Here is a 24,406-nt window from a genome sequence, read left to right as displayed (position 1 = left end):
TGCCTCTGGAACTGGACTGCTTGACCGTTGTGCATGGCATTATGAAGTCTGAAGACTACCAACAAATTTTGCAGCATAATGTAGTGAGAAAGCTGGGTCTCCCTCAGAGGTCATGGGTCTTCCAGCAGGACAATGACCCAAAACACACTTCAAAAAGCACTAGACAATTGTTGCTAGAAAGCACTGGAGACTACTAAAGTGGCCAGCAATGAGTCCAGACCTGAACCCCAATAGAAGACCGTGTGGAGAGATCTTACAATGGCAGTTTGGAGAAGGCCCCTTCAAATCTCAGGGACCTGGAGCAGTTTCCCAAAGAAGAATGGTCTAAAATTCCAGCAGAGCATTGTAAGAAACTCATTGATGGTTACCGGAAGCGGTTGTGCGCAGTTATTTTGGCTAAGAGGTTGTTGCAAACCAAGTATTAGGCTAAGGGTGCCAATACTTTTGTCTGGCCTATTTTTGGAGTTGTGTGTGAGAAATGATCAATAATTTGATTTGTTTCATTCTCTTTTGTGTTTTTTCATTGCAAGCAAAAAAAATGAAGATGATACCAAAGAATGTGTGATTGCAATCATTTTCAGGAAGAAACTGAGTATTATCCGACATAATTGCTGGGGGGTGCCAATACTTTTGCCCAGCACTGTAGGTCTACACTGGAGCTGTATATACAATACGTTTTGTTGGTTACCCTAGAGACGCATAGGTCTACACGGGAGCTGTATACACAACTAATACAGGGTGTTTTGGTTAACCTAGAGACGCATAGGTCTGCATGGGAGCTGTATACACAAAACTAATAGAATTGCGAAAGGGGATAGAGGCTTTTTAGGGATAAACTACAAAGACAAAAAAAAAAAAAGTTTAGATTTCGATCATGTTTGATTTCTGGACTACAACCCCCACCCTCCACCCCATGTGCCCCACACACACAGTTACGCAGCAAAGCGGTACATTTTGTAGAGTCCTTTATTGTGTCGAACCTTTAGTATTTGGCACATGTGAAAGGCACATCAGAAAAACTCAGCATTCATAAATTATGTAGAAAAAATAGACGTCTGCCACCTACTGATGAACGGGAGCCAATAAGAAAGAACAGTCGTCAGATACCGAGGTAATCGCAAATCCTGTGCATATGCGTGGTTAATGGGCAATTTAGTGGGGCAAGGCTGCACATTTCTGCACCAAAGTGACACATATCCTGCACCCATCTGGTGCAAATAAAAAATGCTGAGACTATGAGATGAGGCAGCACTGCAGGATGAGATCTGCCCCAATTAAAGGGGTAACGTAACGATGGGGAGTGAGTCCAAGTTCTACCAATTCTATATAAGAAGTAACTTCCGTTGTCATTGACTGTAGGTAGGCGGCAGTCCAGCTCCATTATTCATCCATGGTAATAGAACTGAATGTTACTGCTCCTAATGAGCCGCAATGGATAAAAGCAGCACATCAATGGCCGTAGAGGGTTGAGGGTGAGAAATTGTATTAAAATTGCTGTGCTATAACTTTTTATTTGGTTTAAAAACAAATCCTGTGCAACATTGTAACATAACAAAACAACATCTTAGAGGGGTCCCATCACTGACTGGCCTTTAATAAGGAATGCCAGGTCATTCCTTAATAATTAAAGGTTTTTGGTACCGTGTAAGCCAGTTGAAAAAATGATTGCCCCTCAGTGTGAAACAAAAATTATAATTTTGTAGTTGCGATACCTTTAATGGCAAACTAAAATAAAATGATGTTACAAAGCAGCTTTCCAGACATCTCCGGCCCCTTCATCAGGCATGGTATGACAAAATATCTGAAGAAACACAAATATACAGTGTGTCCACCCATATCCTGTCCACCCGCCATTAACTTGAGAACGGCCGGCAGCTATAGGCATAGAAGTGGTGTCTAGGTATAGTAAAAGTATCCATGCCGCTATGCAATGAAACCACCTATAGCGCCACCCTGGTGGAAAACAACGGAGTTAGCATTTTTATCTCAAAAACGGAACGAGAGAGAAAAAAAAAAGTGAATTACAAAGTTGTAGGGCATCATCAATTCAATACGAGTCAACACCTTGCATACAGAAATGCTATGATATGAAAACCCATGGCCCCCTCTCAAAATATTGAATGCTGGTCACATATATGGCGCTCATGTAACTTTGATGCTCAAAGTGGTCCCCGTCAGCTGCAATGCACATCTGGACTCTGCACAGCATACTGTATCTTGCTGCACGCTGTGCAATACGGTAGATAACACGTTTGCACAAGCATCTGTGATACGTCGTCGTAGGTCCTGCAATGCTGGTGGAGGGGTCGCATAGACCTGCTGTTTGATGTGACCTCACAGAAAGAAGTCCAATGGGGTCAGGTCAGGTCAGCCACCATACCAATGACTTGTAGGAAGGTCTCCATTGAGGTATCGCTTCACGTCCGCAGCCTTGTGAGTTTTACACGTTCTAATCATAGCATTTCTGTATGCAAGGTGTCGATTCGTATTGAATTGATGATGCCCTACAACTTTGTAATTCACTTTTTTCCTCTCTCGTTCCATTTGAGATAAAAATGTTAACTCTGTTGTTTTCCACCAGGTGGCGCTATAGGTGGTTTCATTGTGTAGCGCATGGCTACTTTACTATACCTAGACACCACTTCTATGCCTATAGCTGCCCGCCGTTCTCAAGGTAATGGTGGTGGACAGAATACTGGTAGATACAGTGCATACATAAACAGAGCAGAGAAATGGTATAATAAAAGAACATTTAAATAAACAATCACTGAGCTTAGAGAGTGAATCCTTAATTAGCTTTGATTAGTGGTGTGAGAGGTTTATTGTCCCAATAACCATGTGAGATTATAGGCCTGGTGCCCTCAGTCTCTGGAGCAGACTCTTCAGATTTTGTAAATCTGTCAGGAGGATTTATGACCCACTACAGTAGTAGTAGTGAGTCATAAATCCTCCTGACATTTATAAAATCTGAGGAGTCTGCTCCAGAGATTGAGGGCACCAGGCCTGTGATCCTACATGGATATTGGGACAACAAACCTTTCACATCACTAATCAAAGTAATTAAGGATTCACTTTCTAAGATCAGTGTTTGTTATTTAAATTACCTTTTATACCATCCCTCTGCTCTGTTTGTGTATATATTTGTGTTTCTTCAGATATTTTGTCACACCATGCCTGATGAAGGGACCTGAGAAGTCTGGAAAGCTTGCTTTGTAACATCATTTTATTTTAGCCATTAAAAAGGTATCAACTACAGAATTAAAATATTGTCTCTCTCACTGAGAGTAATCAATCATTCCTTAATAATTAAACGCTTGTGATCTGACCCAAAAGTGTAAAGAGGCGATAGAAAATGGGTCACCTAATTTATCAACTAAAAAAAGTGCCGCTGGTAATCTTGCGCTTTAGTGTGCAGGGGACGATCATGGTCGGATATAGATAATGTGATATGGATACTTTATTTTTGGGTGGAATTTTCTATTCATAGATAAAGTGCTCTTCACTCACATGACAGTGGAAGGGGGGAGGGGGGTGTATTCTTTTTGCATCTAGGCGTATTCTTTTTGCATCTAGGCGAGGGTTGTCTAGTAGTGGACAACCCCTTTAAGTGACCACAATGCACACTGGTACATTTTAGGCCCGATCAATGTACGATTGTGGTGGCCCTACCTTTAGGGGTCTGTTCACACGATGCAGAAAAAAAAAATAAATAAAAAAAAAAAAAATGCAAAAACTATCAGAGCAGCACCCTACAGCAGTAATGGAGTCTGTAATTTGCACCAGCAGTAGTACATTTCTGATATTTCGTGTATGGCGGTGCACATAGTGAACAGTGTTTGGCATAGTGACATTGGACTAATAAAACGGACGACGTTGCGTACCCCCGGAGGAGTTCTGAGCGCGCGGCTCAGACCCCACACAATGCACAGCAGCAATGAGATCAGCTGAGCCGCACCAGTGTAACCATCAGACGAGCGTCGGGTCAGCACTGACAGCACTGGGATCCTCCTCGCCGCTGGGGTCCCTCCTGCCCATAAGCCTCGCAGCGGACTGGGCTTAAAGAGTCAATGACAGACCAGGACGACTCCATGGCCAACGTGCAAGCTACACAGGAGCAGTCCGGACCCCCGGAGCAGTCAAGGTCCTCCAGCCTCTGGGGGTCCGCACCTTTCCGGGAAGTGATTTCGGACAGCTCTTCCTCCTGGTCGCACGTTTCGGAGAGAGGAGAGCTGATGTCCGTCCTGTTCGGGGTCTCGCTGATGTCGCTTATGCTCTCGTCCGTGTCTGTTACGCAGGCTATGTGCAGGCTGTGCCTCCGGACGCTGTATACGGCCTTCAGCTCGTCTTTTCCACCTTCTGTGAATTCAGCACAACTCCAGGCGCCATCAGGATTCAGGTCCCCATGGATGGAGAGCTGCGAGAGCAGAGAAAGATGGTGATGTGAAAAATAGCGCCACTGTGTGGCCTGGGACAGCTACTGCAGCTCATCAAAATGCAAGTAAAATAGAACCAAACTGCAGTACCAGACCCAGCCTTTGGCCAGAGGTGGCGCTGTTTCTAGGATTAGTCCCTTTCTAGATCCTAGAACAAACCAGTCCTATTCTGCAGGGTCCCAGCTGTTGTGCCCCCTCTACATTGATGCTTTAAAGAAATTAGAGGGGTGCTGCTTTTTTCATTACAGCTTTGTACTATTTTGAGGCAACAGCAGTGGGGGGGGAAGCTTTAAAGTCACATGCAAATTAACTAGAACGTGCAATGGAGGCGTACCAAAGTGCTCAGACACGCCTACAATACACTTAAAATCCAAAAAGTGACTATCCAATCACTGGCAAGGAGTCATGATGAGAGACCCACTCCTATCATCCATTTTCACAAGGGACTACACTCTCTGGGGACAGAGAGCGCTGCTCTAGCTAAGAAATGGGGAAGATTCTGAGGGTTCAGGGTCAAAAAAAAAAAAAAAAAAAAAAAAAAAAAAAGGGATAAAATTAAAATGAAATTAAAAGGATTATTCCCAATTTAGCAACAAATCACCCTGCACCCTCAGGTCCAACCATTCCTGCAAAATTGTATTTCTGACAAGATGGGAACAACCCTTTAAAAAAGGGGTCGGATTGTACACGAAAATGAGCGCGCGAAAGAGACAGAGAAAGACAGATATTATATATATATATATATATATATATATATATATATATATATATATATATATATATATATATATATATATATATATATATATATATATATATATATATATATATATATATATATATATATATATATATATATATATATATATATATATATATTTATTTTTTATTTTCGTCACAGTTACTTTTAAAATACAAATTGGAGATAAATTCTCCTGCCTGCAGCCTCGTGGATCCAGCGCCGGCAGCTCCAAAGGTCTGTTCAGGAGTCATGGGACTGCTGAGGCCTGTGATAGACATCAGATGTTTCTCTGCAGCCAAATAGTCAACTGACCGCTGCAGCCAATCACAGGGTTCAGCGGGTTCTACGACTCCTGAACAAAGCAGATTATAGAGTAGGATCCACGGTGCCACTGCTAGGCGAGCATGCCTCCAATTTCCATTTTATAATCAAAAGACTAAAAAGGGGTTTTCTTTTTATTTATGGCAAACCCTTTTAAAAGTAAAATAAAAAAATAAAAAAAAACGATACCTGATGGATTAAATCTTCATCAAAGTTGGGCATACTCTTATCTCTTCTTATTTTCTTTTCATTTGTGGATCTGTGAAGAAAAAAAAAAAAAAAAAAAAAATGAAAATAAAAAAAAAGTAAATATTTTTTTCTTATTTATTATATACAAGCTGTAGTACCCGGCGTTGCCCGGGATAGTAACTGTCTCTCTCCCAGTCTCTGTCTGTGTCGCTGTCTGCCTGTCTCTCTGTGTCTATGTCTGTGACTATTTATCTGTCTGTATTTGTATCAGTCTGTCTCTCTCTCTCTCTCTATAATATACATCTCTCTCTCTATCTCTCTCTGTGTCTGTCTCTGTCTGTCTGTCTGTCTCTATGTGTGTGTCGGGCTCACTCTTTACCCGGGCTGTCTCTGTTTGTCTGTCTTTTTCTGTCTATCCATCTCTCCACCGACATCATATAACCTCACGCATAAGCTTCAATAAGCTTTCTTTACACGTACCAACATCCCGGATCGTCCATTCACAGTTGCTGGGGTCTTGTGCGCGTGCCCGCTCTCCGCCCCCTGGCCGTGCTCCGGCGTCTCCATGGAGTCTGCGCGTGCACGGCGGCTCGGGCATACATGCTCGGGCGCCCGCGCATGCGCCTGACTCCTTGACTGCCAGGGTTGCGCAACGGGGGGGGGGGGGGTGTTGTGGCTGGCCCGCGCATGCGCCGTCTGCCTCCAGGAACTGTAAATCCTATTCGCAGTTTCATCTACCGTGGAGGTCTTTAGGAGTTGCACAGCTGGACATGTGCATCACCTATTACTCTTCCCCCATGATGAAGCAGTAAGCAATGTGCTGCTGACTGCGAAACATACGTCGGGCCTCTCTTTACCACCGGACTCAGGTAATTATTATTATGTTCCCCACATGGGTAACTTTGCCCAGCTCCTCCGCTGACAATTAACTTTGTCTTAAACATTTTTCTTAATATGTCTTCTGGATATTCTCTGCTTCCACTATTCCCAGCATTGCCCCCTAATGCCACTCAGTGCATAGCATATGATTGTTATGTCAGTGTCTCTACATATCCTGCACCTGCAGGTATTGTAGCCCCTTAACAGGAGTCTTTTGGGTAATTTCTGCACTTCCCAGGTGGAATAATCTTATACAGACCTATCCCTTACAGGACCCTAGCCCCCCCCCCTATCCAGTTTACATATTAATCCTCTTTTCTTCACCCTTATCACCTATTGGTTGTCAAGGATATAGGAGCTTTTATACATATCTTTTCTTCTGAAAACATTCTTCTCCTGTTTGTCTGTACCAGGCCACTGTTCTGCCCATTCCTTCTGCCCCCCCCCATCCTCCCCCTTTTGCAACATATAACTTATTACCTATGTTATGCACTTTGGAAATTTGAGTAATAAATTTATAATAAATTTGTGATATTTCTTCAGCAATTTTTGCTCTTGTTCTCCTTTTTTGTCAATAAGCTTCAACTAACAGTTTATTTTGTTCCTATAGCAACCACTGACAGTTGCTATTAACACGAGAAGTCCCAGAGAGGGGTCATTTAACATTTCTACCATTGGAACCCTATGGAGCTCGAAATTCTTGGGATTTCTAGTGTTAATAACCTATAGCTCCCACCTCCATTCAGTTTAATGGCGGCAGAATTTTAGAGACTAACTGTAAAGCGCGGGGTTAAATTTTTCTGTCAAAACAGTCTACGACGCTCCCTGGGTCACATGAAGCGTCTGTGCAAAATGTAGTGATTGTAAATGCGATTGTGCGGATTCCTTTAGCGGACACACACCTTTATATATTAGATACAGGATGGTTCAAAAGTAGGTAGACAGTATGTGTAATAGGGTTATCAAACACGGTGTAAAGTGAAACTGACTCAGTTGCCCTTAGCAACCAATCAGATTCCACTTTTCATTCTTCACAGACTCTTTGGAAAATGAAAGGTGGAATCTGATTGGTTGCTAAGGGCAACTGAGTCAGTTTCACTTTACACTGTATTTGATCACCCTATTACACATACTGCCCACCTACTTTTCGACCATCCCGTACAATATATTTTATTAAAAACACTAGGTCACAAAAAGTTAAATATATTGGACTTTCGGGTGCAATTTACGTAAATCTTAAAGTTCCCGCTCAAGTGATATTTTATCATGACAATCGAGCATTTACATAGAAGCTGCAATGGGGATTTCCTAATTTCAAACAATTTATTGAAACAAAAGCCAAAAATAGTGGTTGGTGCATTCCTTATACACCCCCCCCCAAACGTCAGGGTCTCAATAACTTGTCCTGTGGCCTTGAGCATTAATTACAGGTGACAACGCTGCCTCCTTCTGGTCACCAGTGGCGTTATTGTCTGCGGAGGCCGGCATCCCACTCTTCTTGAAGGGTGGCCCTCAGGTCTTTGAGGTTCTGGAGTACAGAATTTCGGCCTCTATTACGGCTCTGATCCCATAGGTTTCTATGGGATTCAGGTCTGTAGAAAGTGCTGGCCGCTCCATCTGAGGTCCCCCAGTCTCCAGCAGCCACTCCCTAATGATGGGACCTCGATGAGCTGGAGCATTGTCCTCCATGAAGACAATATTAGGCCGGTGTTGTTCTTACAGAGGCACATTGACCGGATTAATGATGTTATTCCAGTAGTCGGGTCTGTCATTCTACCAGTCACACAGTGTAGGGCTGTTCATCATAGACTAGACACACCGACCCAGACTAACCCCACCAAAGTCTTGTCTGGTGGTGGCTGATCCATACTGCTCCAGCGTTGACGTAAATCATTTCTGCTCAGCGTGAATAGTCTTTCTTCAGTGACCAGCACGGAGGCCACTGGTCCATCGTTCAGCATAGATGTCGTCTGTACCTGGTGGAGCAGGCAGGTACGTAGGTAGGTAGGTAGGACGCCTGCACCTGGTGGCGTGGTTAGGTACGTAGATGCCTTTGCCTGGTGGCGCTGTCAGGAACATAGACGACGCCCGTGCCTTGTGGTGCGGTCAGGTACGTAGACGACGCCCGTGCCTGGTGGTGCGGTCAGGTACGTAGACGACGCCCGTGCCTGGTGGTGCGGTCAGGTACATAGACGACGCCCGTGCCTGGTGGTGCGGTCAGGTACATAGACGACGCCCGTGCCTGGTGGTGCGGTCAGGTACATAGACGACGCCCGTGCCTGGTGGTGCGGTCAGGTACATAGACGACGCCCGTGCCTGGTGGTGCGGTCAGGTACATAGACGACGCCCGTGCCTGGTGGTGCGGTCAGGTACATAGACGACGCCCGTGCCTGGTGGTGCGGTCAGGTACATAGACGACGCCCGTGCCTGGTGGTGCGGTCAGGTACATAGACGACGCCCGTGCCTGGTGGTGCGGTCAGGTACATAGACGACGCCCGTGCCTGGTGGTGCGGTCAGGTACATAGACGACGCCCGTGCCTGGTGGTGCGGTCAGGTACATAGACGACGCCCGTGCCTGGTGGTGCGGTCAGGTACATAGACGCCGCCCGTGCCTGGTGGTGCGGTCAGGTACATAGACGACGCCCGTGCCTGGTGGTGCGGTCAGGTACATAGACGCCGCCCGTGCCTGGTGGTGCGGTCAGGTACATAGACGACGCCCGTGCCTGGTGGTGCGGTCAGGTACATAGACGACGCCCGTGCCTGGTGGTGCGGTCAGGTACATAGACGACGCCCGTGCCTGGTGGTGCGGTCAGGTACATAGACGACGCCCGTGCCTGGTGGTGCGGTCAGGTACATAGACGACGCCCGTGCCTGGTGGTGCGGTCAGGTACATAGACGACGCCCGTGCCTGGTGGTGCGGTCAGGTACATAGACGACGCCCGTGCCTGGTGGTGCGGTCAGGTACATAGACGACGCCCGTGCCTGGTGGTGCGGTCAGGTACATAGACGACGCCCGTGCCTGGTGGTGCGGTCAGGTACATAGACGACGCCCGTGCCTGGTGGTGCGGTCAGGTACATAGACGACGCCCGTGCCTGGTGGTGCGGTCAGGTACATAGACGACGCCCGTGCCTGGTGGTGCGGTCAGGTACATAGACGACGCCCGTGCCTGGTGGTGCGGTCAGGTACATAGACGACGCCCGTGCCTGGTGGTGCGGTCAGGTACATAGACGACGCCCGTGCCTGGTGGTGCGGTCAGGTACATAGACGACGCCCGTGCCTGGTGGTGCGGTCAGGTACATAGACGACGCCCGTGCCTGGTGGTGCGGTCAGGTACATAGACGACGCCCGTGCCTGGTGGTGCGGTCAGGTACATAGACGACGCCCGTGCCTGGTGGTGCGGTCAGGTACATAGACGACGCCCGTGCCTGGTGGTGCGGTCAGGTACATAGACGACGCCCGTGCCTGGTTTTGCGGTCAGGTACCTCACAGGTCATCTAGCACACAGACCACACTGATGTAAACGGTTTCAAATGGTCTGATGTGACACTTGGTGCCTCTTGCCTCCATTAAATTTGCCTGGAGTTGTTTGGCAGTCATCATCCAGCTCCACAGGGCATTGTTCACAATGAAGAAGTCATCAGTGTAGGATGTGGCTTAAGGACATCCACGTCTCTGCCTTTCTGTGACTTCCAGTCTCTCCGTGTCTCTGTACAACCTGCTGGTGACACTCTAAGCCCAGTGGCCACTTCCATCTGAGAATATCCTGCTTGAAGCCTCACAATGGCGCGATACTACTGATCAATTGTTAGGTGTCGTATTGGTCTCATGATGGCAAAATGTGAGCAGAATTGAACCCCGAAATTTATTGGACGATTCATGAATACAGTAAGTTGTGCAAAAAGTCCTGAAACATTGAACAGTAGGACAACTGCATTCAAAAGGGTACAGAAGGTTACATTAAGGTCACCTGAAAAGCCAAATATCCCAAAATTTTTGTGATTAGTGTAATATAAATAAGACATTAAAGGGGCGGGAGAAGCTTTAAAGCCACTGTCCACTTTAGACAATCCCTTTTATTATGACTATTGTGTTAATGGTTGTGGTTCCTCTACATTGCGGAGGAGGGGGCTCTACGCTGCTTGTATTATCAGCCGAACTGAAGGGGGCTTCCGACTTCCCGTTAAGGTCCCCGGGGGCTCCGCAGTATCACTATCCGCTTATAACTTCTTGTGTAACGACTAAATCCGGTGATTTCCCTCCAATTGTAGTAAATGCAAAAAGGAAGAAAAATCACCAAATCTGCTTTACCCCACGCAGGAGGCGGCGGCCATCTGCCAGACAAAGAGCCACTTCTGTGATTTCCATTAAGGATAATGCACAAATCCTGAGACTGCAGCAAATCTACAAAGCTCCTGTGTGGAAGGTCTATTAGGAGCTAGCGGGAGAGTATAAAAGAGGCGGATAACAGCGAGAAAGAGGGGACGTGCAGCTGTAATGTATGTACATAGTGACTGCACTAGCAGAATAGTGAGTGCAGCTCTGGAGGATAATACAGGAGGTAATTCAGGATCAGTAATGTAATATATGTACACAGTGACCGCACCAGCAGAATAGTGAGTGCAGCTCTGGAGTATAAATAGATTTCTGATCCTGAGTTACCTCCTGTATTATACTCCAGAGCTGCACTCACTATTCTGCTGGTGTAGTCACTATGTACATACATTACATTACTGATCCTGAGTTACATCCTGTACGCACACAGTGACTGCACTAGCTGAATAGTGAGTGCAGCTGTGGAGTATAATACAGGAGGTAACTCAGGATCAGTAATGTATGTACACAGTGACTGCACCAGCAGAATAGTGAGTGCAGCTCTGGAGTATAATAGATTTCTGATCCTGAGTTACCTCCTGTATTATACTCCAGAGCTGCACTCACCATTCTGCTGATGCAGTCACTGTGTATATACATTACATTACTGATTCTGAGTTACATCCTGTACGCACACAGTGACTGCACTAGCTGAATAGTGAATGCAGCTGTGGAGTATAATACAGGAGGTAACTCAGGATCAGTAATGTATGTACACAGTGACTGCACCAGCAGAATAGTGAGTGCAGCTCTGGAGTATAATAGATTTCTGATCCTGAGTTACCTCCTGTATTATACTCCAGAGCTGCACTCACCATTCTGCTGATGCAGTCACTGTGTATATACATTACATTACTGATTCTGAGTTACATCCTGTATTCACACAGTGACTGCACTAGCAGAATAGTGAGTGCAGCTCTGGAGTATAATACAGGAGGTCACTCAGGATCAGTAATGTAATGTATATACACAGTGACTGCACCAGCAGAATAGTGAATGCAGCTCTGGAGTATAATTCTGGATCTAACTCCTATACTGATCCTAGATATATTAGAATAATTATTTGCTATTATATGGAGCTAGGACTTACTTGGACGGAGTAACATCAGCTTTTCCGGGAGTATCAGGAGCCGCAGCGGTCGGACTAGAGGTCGCTGCTGAAAGGGATAAGATTAAGGTCGGAGCATTTTAGCCAACGCTTATTATTCCATTAGTGCAGATAATGGAGAAACAAATATTAGATCAACATTACAGACGAAGCAATAAAACAAAATGTAAAATAGAGGTTATATGGTATAAAGCGGCTCTCACACTTTTTGCGGATGCGGCCCGGCTGCTCCTCGGACGTCGCTGCCCCACCGTCCGTCATCGTTTGGTTGGAGGCGGATAGAAGGAGCTGGCGGATTCGGAGGTTCTGTGATCATAGACACAAGTCTGTAGAGAACAATGTCCGCTCTACTGCTGCCATTACCACCACTAGGGGGAGCTTTCTGTATACTGGTTTGTAATAGATAGCTCATATTCAGCCAGCTCCCCCTAGTGGTGAGAAGCAAGTACTGCAGGCAAGTTTCTTCCCCCTGCCCATACATACATCCTTTGCAAAGTCCAACGGGCAGTATTGTCGCTTGTTCCTCACATCCACCGGGGCGCCGTACAATAAAAGCAGCTTGACTAAACCCTCGTGATTCCTGCGGACGGCCTCGTGGAGCGCGGTGTTCCCTTTTACATTCCCAAGATTGACAGACGCTCCGTGCTGGGACACCAACACAGAAGAGTTGGCCATAGCGGATTAGATAATTAAGTCCCCCTCCACCGCCCCACCCCAGTCGGTGCCCTTTGTACCTCGAGCAATTGTGTCGCCATCTCCATGTGGCCGGTTATGCAGGCGTATATTAGCGGTGTATTCCCGTTCGCGTCCTTCTTGTTCTTTCCTGCGCTGACCTCCATCAGGATCTTTACCACCTGGAAAAATGCATTTATTACTCCCGATCCTGCAATTTACATTTAACCCCTTTCTGACCTTGTTAAACTTTTGTGCTTTAAATTGTTTTTTTGTTTTTTTTTTTATTTCCCCCCTCCTTCTTCAAAGAACCATAACTTTTTAAATTCTTATAGGAAAAAAGTCTGAAAGCAAGAACGCCATTTAAATGCCGCTCTTTATAAGTTGCAGCAGCATCTAATAGGTTAACAGCAGCAATCAAAGCTGGTCACAGCGTGTAAAAGTTGGGATCAGTAAAACATTTTTCCTAAGTTTACTTTACGCCATTGAAATGCTACTCTATATCAGTGGCAGCAGCATCTAGGTGCTTAACAGCAGCAATCAAAGCTGGTCACACTGTGTAGGAGACAGGATCAGCTCCACAGACTTTTCTATACACCCCTGTAGGATGGACAGTAGAGGTTTTTCCTAGGTTTACAATACGCTATTTAAATGCCGCTCTTTTTAAGTGGCAGCAGCATCTAAGTGGTTAACAGCAGAAATGAATGCAGATAGCACCATGTAGAAGTTGGGATCAGCTCCAGAGACAATTCCATGCACCCCTGTAGGATGGACAGTAAAAAGTATTTTCTAAGTTTACTGTATGCCATTTAGATGCTGCTGCCATTGATACAGAGCACCATTTAAGTGGTCAACAGCAGAAATCAATGCAGATAGCACCATGTAGAAGTTGGGATCAGCTCCACAGACTATTCCATACACCCCTATAAAATGGACAGTAAAAAGTTTTCTAGGTTTACTGTATGCCATTTAGATGCTGCTGCCATTGATACAGAGCAGCATTTAAGTGGTTAACAACAGCAATCAAAGATGATCACACGTGTAGGAGATGGGATCAGTAAAAAAAATGTTCCTAGGCTTTCTCTATGCCATTTAAATGCTGCTCTGTATGAGTGGCAGCAGCATCTAAGTGGTTAACAGCAGCAATCAAAACTGGACACACCATGTAGGAGTTGGGATCAGCTCCAGAGACCTTTCCAAACACCCCTGTAGGATGGACAGTAAAACGTTTTCCCACGTTTACTGTATGTCATTTAGATGCTGCTGCCATTGATACAGAGCAGCATTTAAGTGGTTAACAGCAACAATCAAAGCTGGTCGCACCGTGTAGAAGTCGAGATCAGCTCCACACTTTTCCATACACCCCTATAGGATGGACAGTAAAAACGTTTTTGCTAGATTTACTGTACATCATTTAAATGCAGCTCTTCATAAGTTGCAGCAGCATCTAAGTGGTTAACAGCAGCAATCAAAGCTGGTCGCACCGTGTTGGAGTCGGGATCAGCTCCAGAGACTTTTCCATACACCAATGGACAGTAAAAAGTTTTTACTAGGTTTACTCTGTGCCAAGTAGATGCTGCTGATACTGAGAGAGCAGCATTTAAGTGGTTAACAACAGCAATTAAAGCCGATAGTACCATGTAGAAATCGGGATCAGCTCCAGAGACAATTCCATACACCCCTGTAGGATGGACAGTAAAAAGGTTTTCCTAGGTTTACAATACGCCATTTAAAAGCCATTCTTTATAAGTAGCAGCAGCATCTAAGTGGTTAACAGCAGCAATCAAAGCTGGTTGCACCATGTAGGAGTCGAGATCAATGTTAGAGACTTTTCCATATACGCCTATAGTTTGGACAGTAAAAGGTTTTTTTAGATTTACTGTACACCATTTAGATGCTGCTGCCACTTACACAGAGTAGCATTTAAGTGGTTAATAGCAGCAATCAAACCTGGTCGCACTGTGTAGAAGTCGGGATCAGCTCCACAGACTTTTCCATACACCCCTGTAGGATGGACAGTAAAAGGTTTTTCCTAGGTTTACAATACGCTATTTAAATGCCACTCTTTATAAGAGGCAGCAGCATCTAAGTGGTTAACAGCAGCAATCAATGCTGATAGCACAGTGCTGGAGTCGGGATCAGCTCCAGAGACTTTTCCATACATCGACAGACAGTAAAAAGTTTTTCCTAGGTTTTCTGTACACTATTTAGATGCTGCTGCCATTGATACAGAGTAGCATTTAAGTGGTTAACAGCAGCAATTAACGCTGATAGCACCGTGTACAAGTTGGGATCAGCTTCAGTGACTTTTCCATACACCCCTATAGGATGGATAGTAAAACGTTTTTGCTAGATTTACTGTACACCATTTAAATGCAGCTGTTCAGAAGTTGCAGCAGCATCTAAGTGGTTAACAGCAGCAATCAAAGCTGGCTGCACCGTGCTGGAGTCGGGATCAGCTCCAGGGACGTTTCCATACACCCCTGTAGGCTGGACAGAAAAGGTTAGACGGGGGGAGAATCACACACTAATGCAGCTGATGGCTCACCTCGAGGTGCCCCTTGTGGCACGCGAGGTGCAGAGGAAGCGCCCGGTTCCCATTCTTGGCATCCACGTGAGCCCCGTGTTTCAGGAGCAGATGCACAAGGACAGAATGGCCGTGCAGGGCTGCGATGTGCAGAGGCGTGAACCCGTCCCGGCTGCTCACGTTCACCCCCAGACCACTGGTGGGAATCCTGCTCAGCTTCTGGAAACGGAAACCAACTCCGGTCATCAGTGGATCATGGCCAACACGGTGCCCACAGGAATCAACGGGCACCATAGTAATGCATAGAGGGGGATTCCTCTGCATTAGAGGACTCGTTCTGACCTTCTGGACAGGACCACACATGCGGCACTGGCACAGCGGGTGACAGAACTCCTTGTTCCCAACCAAACAGTCCTCCGGTTCATCATCGTAGTCGTCCTCCACCCACTCCAGGAGGTAGCGGACCTGCGGGAAGAAAACAAGTGACAGCAGCAATTAAATGGTCAGCAGCAGCACTCTGAGCCGACGCTCACAGCTCCTGACAGAGCCCCATACACCTGCACCAGGAGCGTTTTCCCCAAAGTGTCGTACCATTTCCAGGTCCCCATCAGAGACGGCTCGTAACAGTTTCTCCACCTAAAAACAGAGATATCAATTAATAAGGGAAGGAGTGCAGAAGTAATGGGTCACCCCCTAATCCTTGGAGCAGGAAGACAATCCTCAGGAGGAAAAACAAAAATCCCCTAGGTTTGATTAATATCGCCCTATACTATGGTTTTTGCCACGATAAGCAGAGCCTGCCGGGGAGGGCTGCGGCCGCCCACCTCGCCCCGGTGAAGACTGCGGCCACCCACCTCGCCGAAAGGAGGGCTGCGGCCGCCCACCTCGCCGAAAGGAAGACTGCGGCCGCCCACCTCGCCGAAAGGAAGACTGCGGCCGCCCACCTCGCCGAAAGGAAGACTGCGGCCGCCCACCTCGCCGAAAGGAAGACTGCGGCCGCCCACCTCGCCGAAAGGAAGACTGCGGCCGCCCACCTCGCCGAAAGGAAGACTGCGGCCGCCCACCTCGCCGAAAGGAAGACTGCGGCCGCCCACCTCGCCGAAAGGAAGACTGCGGCCGCCCACCTCGCCGAAAGGAAGACTGCGGCCGCCCACCTCGCCGAAGGAGACATTTACCTCTTTGTACTTGCTTCTGACGTCATCTTGTCTGGTGGACGGCGAGGAGAGGCTGGAATCGGAGGAGTTTCGGCTGATGGTGTCTGCAGACCGAGGAGGGGACTGGCTGAGGGACTGCACCAAAACCCACCATATAAAGACACAAGGGGGGGGGGGGGTGACATGAATACACGGATAGGAAGCAGGTCTGATGCTGAGCACATTATTCTGTGGCCATGTGTTACCTCTGAATTACTCGGCCTCCTGGTGTCCCCCACGTGGGCCGACTCAATGATGGACAAAATCTAGGAGAAAAAGAACATTGAACCCCAAAACATTCTAGTACACTTCACCATTCTCTGCTTGCGGTCAGTGAATGGAAACACTCCTGCTTATGAGTATCACACGGTCACAAATGTCCGGAGGGAGCCGATACCTTGGAGTTCAGGGCGCAGTGCAGCGGCGTCTCCTTCCTCTTGTTGGCTGCGGTGGTGTCGGCTCCGTTCTGTAGCAGCACCTCAATAATGGCCTGATACCCCCAGCGGGCGGCGATGTGCAGCGCGGTGTCGCCCTTCTCATTCCCACAATCCATTCTATAAGAGTTTACATCGTAATAGACTAAAGCCTTCACACACTGGAAGAAGAGGTTACAGATAACAGGGGCTGGCACCGCGTCCAGGAACACGCAGAACAAAGCCAAAATCAATGCACTTACAGAAAAAAAAAAAACAAAAAGGGCGCGAGAAACAAAAACGGATGATACAGTGTAACACCCGATTACTACAGATACAGCGCTGGTATGTTATGTAGGAAACTATAAATGATTAATAACTGCAGCTATGGAGGGGCCAAGATCAGGCCTGGTCGGACGAGTTAGCAGAGGCGGAGGCACGGCCAAGCCAAGGCCCGGGCTGAGGCACGGCCAAGCCAAGGCCCGGGCTGAGGCACGGCCAAGCCAAGGCCCGGGCTGAGGCACGGCCAAGCCAAGGCCCGGGCTGAGGCACGGCCAAGCCAAGGCCCGGGCTGAGGCACGGCCAAGCCAAGGCCCGGGCTGAGGCACGGCCAAGCCAAGGCCCGGGCTGAGGCACGGCCAAGCCAAGGCCCGGGCTGAGGCACGGCCAAGCCAAGGCCCGGGCTGAGGCACGGCCAAGCCAAGGCCCGGGCTGAGGCACGGCCAAGCCAAGGCCCGGGCTGAGGCACGGCCAAGCCAAGGCCCGGGCTGAGGCACGGCCAAGCCAAGGCCCGGGCTGAGGCACGGCCAAGCCAAGGCCCGGGCTGAGGCACGGCCAAGCCAAGGCCCGGGCTGAGGCACGGCCAAGCCAAGGCCCGGGCTGAGGCACGGCCAAGCCAAGGCCCGGGCTGAGGCACGGCCAAGCCAAGGCCCGGGCTGAGGCACGGCCAAGCCAAGGCCCGGGCAGAGGCACGGCCAAGCCAAGGCCCGGGCAGAGGCACGGCCAAGCCAAGGCCCGGGCAGAGGCACGGCCAAGCCAAGGCCCGGGCAGAGGCACGGCCAAGCCAAGGCCCGGGCAGAGGCACGGCCAAGCCAAGGCCCGGGCAGAGGCACGGCCAAGCCAAGGCCCGGGCAGAGGCACGGCCAAGCCAAGGCCCGGGCAGAGGCACGGCCAAGCCAAGGCCCGGGCAGAGGCACGGCCAAGCCAAGGCCCGGGCAGAGGCACGGCCAAGCCAAGGCCCGGGCAGAGGCACGGCCAAGCCAAGGCCCGGGCAGAGGCACGGCCAAGCCAAGGCCCGGGCAGAGGCACGGCCAAGCCAAGGCCCGGGCAGAGGCACGGCCAAGCCAAGGCCCGGGCAGAGGCACGGCCAAGCCAAGGCCCGGGCAGAAGCTGAGGCGGCGGCACGGCCAAGCCAAGGCCCGGGCAGAGGCGGCGGCACGGCCAAGCCAAGGCCCGGGCAGAGGCGGCGGCACGGCCAAGCCAAGGCCCGGACAGACGCGGCGGCACGGCCAAGCCAAGGCCCGGACAGAGGCGGCGGCACGGCCAAGCCAAGGCCCGGGAAGAGGCGGCGGCACGGCCAAGCCAAGGCCCGGGCAGAGGCGGCGGCACGGCCAAGCCAAGGCCCGGGCAGAGGCGGCGGCACGGCCAAGCCAAGGCCCGGGCAGAGGCGGCGGCACGGCCAAGCCAAGGCCCGGGCAGAGGCGGCGGCACGGCCAAGCCAAGGCCCGGGCAGAGGCGGCGGCACGGCCAAGCCAAGGCCCGGGCAGAGGCGGCGGCACGGCCAAGCCAAGGCCCGGGCAGAGGCGGCGGCACGGCCAAGCCAAGGCCCGGGCAGAGGCGGCGGCACGGCCAAGCCAAGGCCCGGGCAGAGGCGGCGGCACGGCCAAGCCAAGGCCCGGGCAGAGGCGGCGGCCCAGCCGCAGACAGCGGCATTGCAACCCAGCCTGGCCAGAGATAGCAGTTCGCAACCCAACCTGTCCGGAGGCAGCGGCACGCAACCCTTGAGGTCACACCATGTTCTTGCTCATACTCACATCTTCATGTCCATACGTGCAGGCCAAGTGCAGCGGAGTGTTGCCATTATTATCCTGGATATCTCTGCTCGCCTTGAAATGTAACAGCAGCAACTAAAAACAGACAAAAAAAATAAATAAAAAACAAAATTTCAAGACGACGCCTCGGACACAGGCGTTCACAATAGAATAGGATAAACCGGAGATAAAATTCACTGAGTCTCCGGTTGCAATGGATGACGACCGGGTATTAGAAAATGGGTAAACTGTAGGGTCTAATACAATGGAAGGAGGAGGGGTCCCCAGCAGTGCAGAGGATTTCAGCCCTCGTGAGGAGACACGTGTTCGTGTGAGTGAGAGTGGATGAAATAGGACCTCACAGCAGTACAGAGCATTTCAGGAGTGACGTGTGATATATTTATATTAATGCGACGATTGTATACAGGAGACGGATGTAATAGGGAGGGGGTAACATGAAGCAGAGTATCTCGGGGCAGTGGGGAGCCGGACCCGTCACAATCTGCCATCGCTTACTCACCGCTATCTTCTGGTGGCCTTTCTGGCAGGCGAGGTGGAGCGGCGTGGAGCCGTGGTAATCAGTGGCGTTCACTACTGCACCTTTACAGATCAGGAGATCGATAAATTGATACTGGCCTAGAAAAAAGGAAGAAGACGTGAAGTTGGATCAGTATGCATATGGCACAGACCACCTTCTGCACCCGGCCGCCGTACTGGAGTGACGAGGACCTACCGCAAATAGCTGCAATGTGCAGCGGAGTGTAACCTCGATCATCGCGAGAAAGCGGAGTCACAATCGAAGTGTCGTTTAACTTCCTAACAAAAAGAAAAAGACTACATATTATATTATTTAGACCATTTACACCCCCGTCCAATCGTTTCACCCCTACACTATGTATAGACTGAGCATGTGCGACCACTCAGCCCATCTAATGGATGGACGTGCACGTGAATATACACTATGACCACCAGGTGGCGCCATACTACAAGTATGGTCTCTATAATAAATAGATTTTTTTTAAAAAAATTGTCCTTTACCCAGAAGCCAACTTGTCACAGCCGTCGCAGGAGCAGAGCGGGTGACACATCTTCTGCACGACTTCCTCGTCCGCGTCTCCTTGGTTCAGCATTTTCTCCACTTCTTCCTGATTCCCGGAGGCAATATGCTGCATCGTAAAAGGGAAACAAAAAAAGATAAAATAACAGCAAACAGAGGTGCAATGGGACACAACAAATAACTCTGTGGCATTTAAAGGGGGCCCTAGGGGTCCGGGGAACCCCTTTACGCCTGAGGACAAACCAATACATCCTAAATCATGAAGGGGTGATCACCAGCAGATGCTGCGGTGAGCCAGCAGCGATCCCCGCACATGTCTGCTGATTTGAACAGTAGACATGTGCGCCTCGCAGGCGCAGGTGGATCCGCGATCCACCCACGCCTGTTAACGTCTTAAAATGTGACAGCTTGATTTAAAGCACCGCAGCGGGCAACACACACCCGCCGCCATCGGAGGCCCCGTGACATGATCACGTGGAGCCTATGGTTGCCCTGGTAGCGACGGATCATGTGAGGACTTCTCTGCTATTATGACTCACTCCCTGTTACAGCCGGCAGAGCGCCATCTGTAAGAGGAGAGCAGCATTTCTGCACATCCGAGCTGTGCAGCTGTGATCAGCAGAAATGAACAAGTGATCAGACTGCTGATTCCTATAGCCCCCTAGGGAGACTAGTAAAAGAAAAAAAAAAAAAAGAAGTTTAAAAACAACCCTACAAAATCACTAAGTTTAAAATTAACCCCCATTGAAAATTAAGGGGTAAAAAATAATTATATAATATATATGTATACATTATAATGTAATCTAATTTTAACCCCTTCATTTTCAATGGGGGGTAATTTTAAACTTAGTGTTTTTGTGGGGTTGTCTTAAAATTTTTTTTTTTTTTTTATACACACACAAAAACACACACACACACACACACACACACACACACACACACACACACACACACACACACACACACACACACACTTAGTATCACTGCTTTCAGAAATGCCCGATCTATTAAAACATAAAATTAATTAAACAGCGTAGCAGCAAAAAAATAAATAAAAAAAAAAAATTAAAAAGATTACAAACGCCAAAATTAATGTTTTTCGGACATCGCAAATTTTGCACAAAATGCAATAACAGGGTATCAAAACATAGCATCTACGGAAAAATGGTACCAAAAAAAAAAAAAAAAAAAAGTCAGCTTGAGACACAAAAAAAATAAGCCATCACTGAGCCACAAATCCTGAAAAATGAAAACGCTACGGGGCACGGAAAAAAATGGAGCAAAAAGTGTGCTACTCTTTTTGGACAAACTTCTGTGTTTTATAACCCCTTAAATAAAAGTAAACCTATACATGTTTGGTGTCTACGAACTTGTACCGACCTGAGGCATCACACTGACACATCAGTTTTACTATATAGTGAACACTGAATAAAATATCCCAAAAACAATCCTGCAATCACACTTTTTTTGCAAATTTTCCACACTTGGAATATTTTTGCTATTTTCCAGTACACTAAATGGTAAAACTTATTGTTTCATTTAAAAGTACAACTCATCCTGCAATAAACAAGCCCTCATATGGCAAGATTGATGGAAAAATAAAAAAAAAAAAAAAAAAAAAAAGTTATGGTTCTTGGAAGAAGGGGAGCAAAAAACAAAGAAAAAAAAAAAAATTGCCTGGGGGTGAAGGGGTTAAAGGACACTCACCTGGAATAAACAGTCGATGGGGGCGGATGAGGTTCTTGACAGCAGGTTCATTCTCTGCCACAGCAGCGATTTGTCGCTCCCATCAGAATCCTAAAAATAAATAAATAAATTAATATATATATATATATATATATAATATATATATATATATAATATATATATATATATATATATATATATATATATATATATATATATATATATATATATATATATATATATATATATATATATATATATATATATATATATATATATATACATATACATATATACATACACACACATACACACACACTTTGAATAATCTGGAAAATGTAATGAGAAAAAAAAAAAAAAAAAAAAGTAATACACAACTACAAAAGTTTGGCAGTAATTGCACACACTCCGTGCGGCTCTACCCTGATGCAGAAAGTATCCTCTATGCACTCAGGGCAATAAATGTTATGGAGCAGTGAATCAGAGGAGACTTTGCGCTGTTTAAATATTCATTGGTCTTAAATATGCGTTAAAAGCCGCATCGATCATTTCCGCCGTGCAATGGAAATGAATTTAAAAAGGTAAAGTCCACATAGATCCGAGCAGTAAAGGCCTTTGCGAAGCTCAATGGCACCAAAGTTAGAGACGTGACCCGTTTTCTTTTTAGTCATTTTTACAAGGGTCATAAATGCCTGCTGTAGCTTCTGACAGTGATAAGACCAAGACCACAAACCCCCGTGCATGTGATCGGTGCGGAGCCCATCTACTCTATGGACGGGTGTGAGGAATAAGACATTCATACATACAGTATAAGTCAACAGCCACTTTTCACTTGCAGCAAGAAGAAGTCACCCAGATCTGGTCACCAAATGGCCGCTGACAAAAGCCAATTAAGACTAAGGAAGCAGTGTTAGCCAGAGCAAGTTTCTGTGAAGTGGGCGGGCAACTGCAAGATTCAGGAAAACTTCAAAAGACATTTTGAAGTCAGTATGGCTCCAGATAAAAAGTTACAATATTGGGGAATGTCTGGCTCCCACAAACATGGCAGGCATAGTACCTGACAGCAAGACACACATCACACATTTTCCCTGAATTTTGAGAAGTGCATATCAGTCCATAATTAATAATTGGCCGTAGGACAAAAGACCTTGTGTTTCCTATCTAGGGATACATAAAATCTTGATGGGAAATATGATGGTCATATCTTCCGCTTGGGACGCGCACAGGTGGAGATATGGGGGAAAACTGCCAAGTCATAACTTGCAGTAAACTGAGGGCACATCCCATGTCCAGCCCTGTATCGAGCCAGCACCAGGCCTAATCATAAGGAACATGGTAACTGATCCATAACTTGCTCGCAACTGTATTTCTGACATCATAGATGTAAATCCCATCTTGTATACAGTATATTATCAGGGGGTGTCAGTGTTACACTGCGCCAAACGGCCCTTGTGTACCCCTTTGGGGCGCGGAACATCGTCGTGTTGGCGGAGGTGACGAGGTCGAATCATGTGGCTCTGATGTATTATAGACGTCACGGTGGGGCTGCGAGGTGCGGTTTCGTCACATATTGACAGGTCGATGAAAGCGTGGAGGAACATCTGCATGACCCCCCCATGGCTGGTTCATGACAACGGTGATAAGTGCAATTTATAGAAAGGCCCTTTAAACTGGAACAGTACCCCGAGCAATCTCAGTCTTACCGCAGCGGTTTGCGTCAGGTTTCCTTGTCGGATATATTCGATGGCCGCCTCTACGGATGTCAGACAATAACCCAGCTCATCCTTTGTTGTGCTGCAGAATCGGAAATTCTTGATGTAACTCAGGTTGGCCATCCTGGAAAAACAACACCGTTTAAAAGCAAGGTGGCTTTAGTTTAGCGCCACACCTGTCAACAGGTTGTCAATGGTATTGCAGCTCCGCATTATTTACTTCAATGGGAGCTGAGCTACATTACTGCACTACACAGTTTATTCAATGTTTGCATGCCTTACCATTTCAGAGTGCAGATATTTGCTAGAAAATGTTGCATGTTCAGTTTGCACCTGTTTACATTTGTCTGTTAGGAAGCGCCATTAATTTTAGATTATAGGGTCATGCCTTGTGACTGATCACTCCTCCTTTCCAGCTTAAGGACATTTTTAATTTCCTATTAGCATGTTCCTGCCCGCCTATAAAATTGTCAGGTAGAGGCATCAATAGGTAGGGACCTTGCAAAATGAGATACGCCTTGACGCTGGTAGCTTGGCCTTTTTTTTTTTTTTATATGTCCCAAGTGGCTCAATTTTTAAAATTGATTTCCCAAGTTAGCAGTAATGAGTGTCTAAATTCCTGTATTCAATATTTGCATGCCTTAGCATCTCAGATTGCAGATATTTGCTAGAAAATGTTGCATGATCAGTTTGCACCTATTCACATTTGTCTGTTAGGAAGTGCCATTCATTTAAGAGGATAGGGTCATGCCTTCTGACTGAGCACTCCTTCCCATTAGGTTCAGGAGATTATTAATTTCCTATTAACAGGTTCCTACACGTGCATGAAATTGTAGGGTAGAGGCATCAGTATGTAGGAACCTAGCAAAATGAGATACGCCTTAACGCTGCCTGCTGGGCTCACATTAAACTGGCCTTTATGCACTAAGTGACTCAATTTTTAAATTAATTTCCTTAGCAGTAATGCATTCAATGTTTGCATGCCTTAGCATCTCAGAGTGCAGCTATTTGTTTGATAGAATATGTTGCATGTTCACTTTGCACCTGTTCACATTTAGCTGTTAGAAAGAGC

The 24,406-nt window shown here is 47.4% G+C and overlaps 1 protein-coding gene across 3 annotated transcripts in view; it reads right to left on the bottom strand.

Moving 5' to 3' along the window:
• Positions 1 to 3,556: 3,556 nt before the first annotated feature.
• The window catches only part of ANKRD27 (ankyrin repeat domain 27), a 75,625-nt gene continuing 54,775 nt past the window's right edge, over positions 3,557 to 24,406 (bottom strand). For all 3 annotated transcript variants that reach the window (XM_075326125.1, XM_075326127.1, XM_075326126.1), the window contains exons 12-29: positions 23,326 to 23,458; positions 21,644 to 21,733; positions 19,918 to 20,045; positions 19,613 to 19,695; positions 19,400 to 19,515; positions 18,883 to 18,975; positions 16,834 to 17,031; positions 16,643 to 16,702; positions 16,419 to 16,532; positions 15,835 to 15,879; positions 15,586 to 15,708; positions 15,265 to 15,462; positions 12,779 to 12,898; positions 12,528 to 12,689; positions 12,248 to 12,350; positions 12,027 to 12,093; positions 5,686 to 5,755; positions 3,557 to 4,414 (exon numbers count right to left, since the gene is read on the bottom strand). In XM_075326125.1, the coding sequence (XP_075182240.1) occupies positions 3,983 to 4,414; positions 5,686 to 5,755; positions 12,027 to 12,093; positions 12,248 to 12,350; positions 12,528 to 12,689; positions 12,779 to 12,898; positions 15,265 to 15,462; positions 15,586 to 15,708; positions 15,835 to 15,879; positions 16,419 to 16,532; positions 16,643 to 16,702; positions 16,834 to 17,031; positions 18,883 to 18,975; positions 19,400 to 19,515; positions 19,613 to 19,695; positions 19,918 to 20,045; positions 21,644 to 21,733; positions 23,326 to 23,458 (2,335 nt within the window). In that variant the 3' untranslated portion in view covers positions 3,557 to 3,982. The remainder of the gene's footprint in view (positions 4,415 to 5,685; positions 5,756 to 12,026; positions 12,094 to 12,247; positions 12,351 to 12,527; positions 12,690 to 12,778; positions 12,899 to 15,264; positions 15,463 to 15,585; positions 15,709 to 15,834; positions 15,880 to 16,418; positions 16,533 to 16,642; positions 16,703 to 16,833; positions 17,032 to 18,882; positions 18,976 to 19,399; positions 19,516 to 19,612; positions 19,696 to 19,917; positions 20,046 to 21,643; positions 21,734 to 23,325; positions 23,459 to 24,406) is intronic.

Source organism: Anomaloglossus baeobatrachus, chromosome 10, assembly GCF_048569485.1.
Source record: "Anomaloglossus baeobatrachus isolate aAnoBae1 chromosome 10, aAnoBae1.hap1, whole genome shotgun sequence".
Classification (NCBI taxonomy): Eukaryota; Metazoa; Chordata; class Amphibia; order Anura; family Aromobatidae; genus Anomaloglossus; species Anomaloglossus baeobatrachus.
This window is presented reverse-complemented; position numbering and strand designations above follow the sequence as displayed.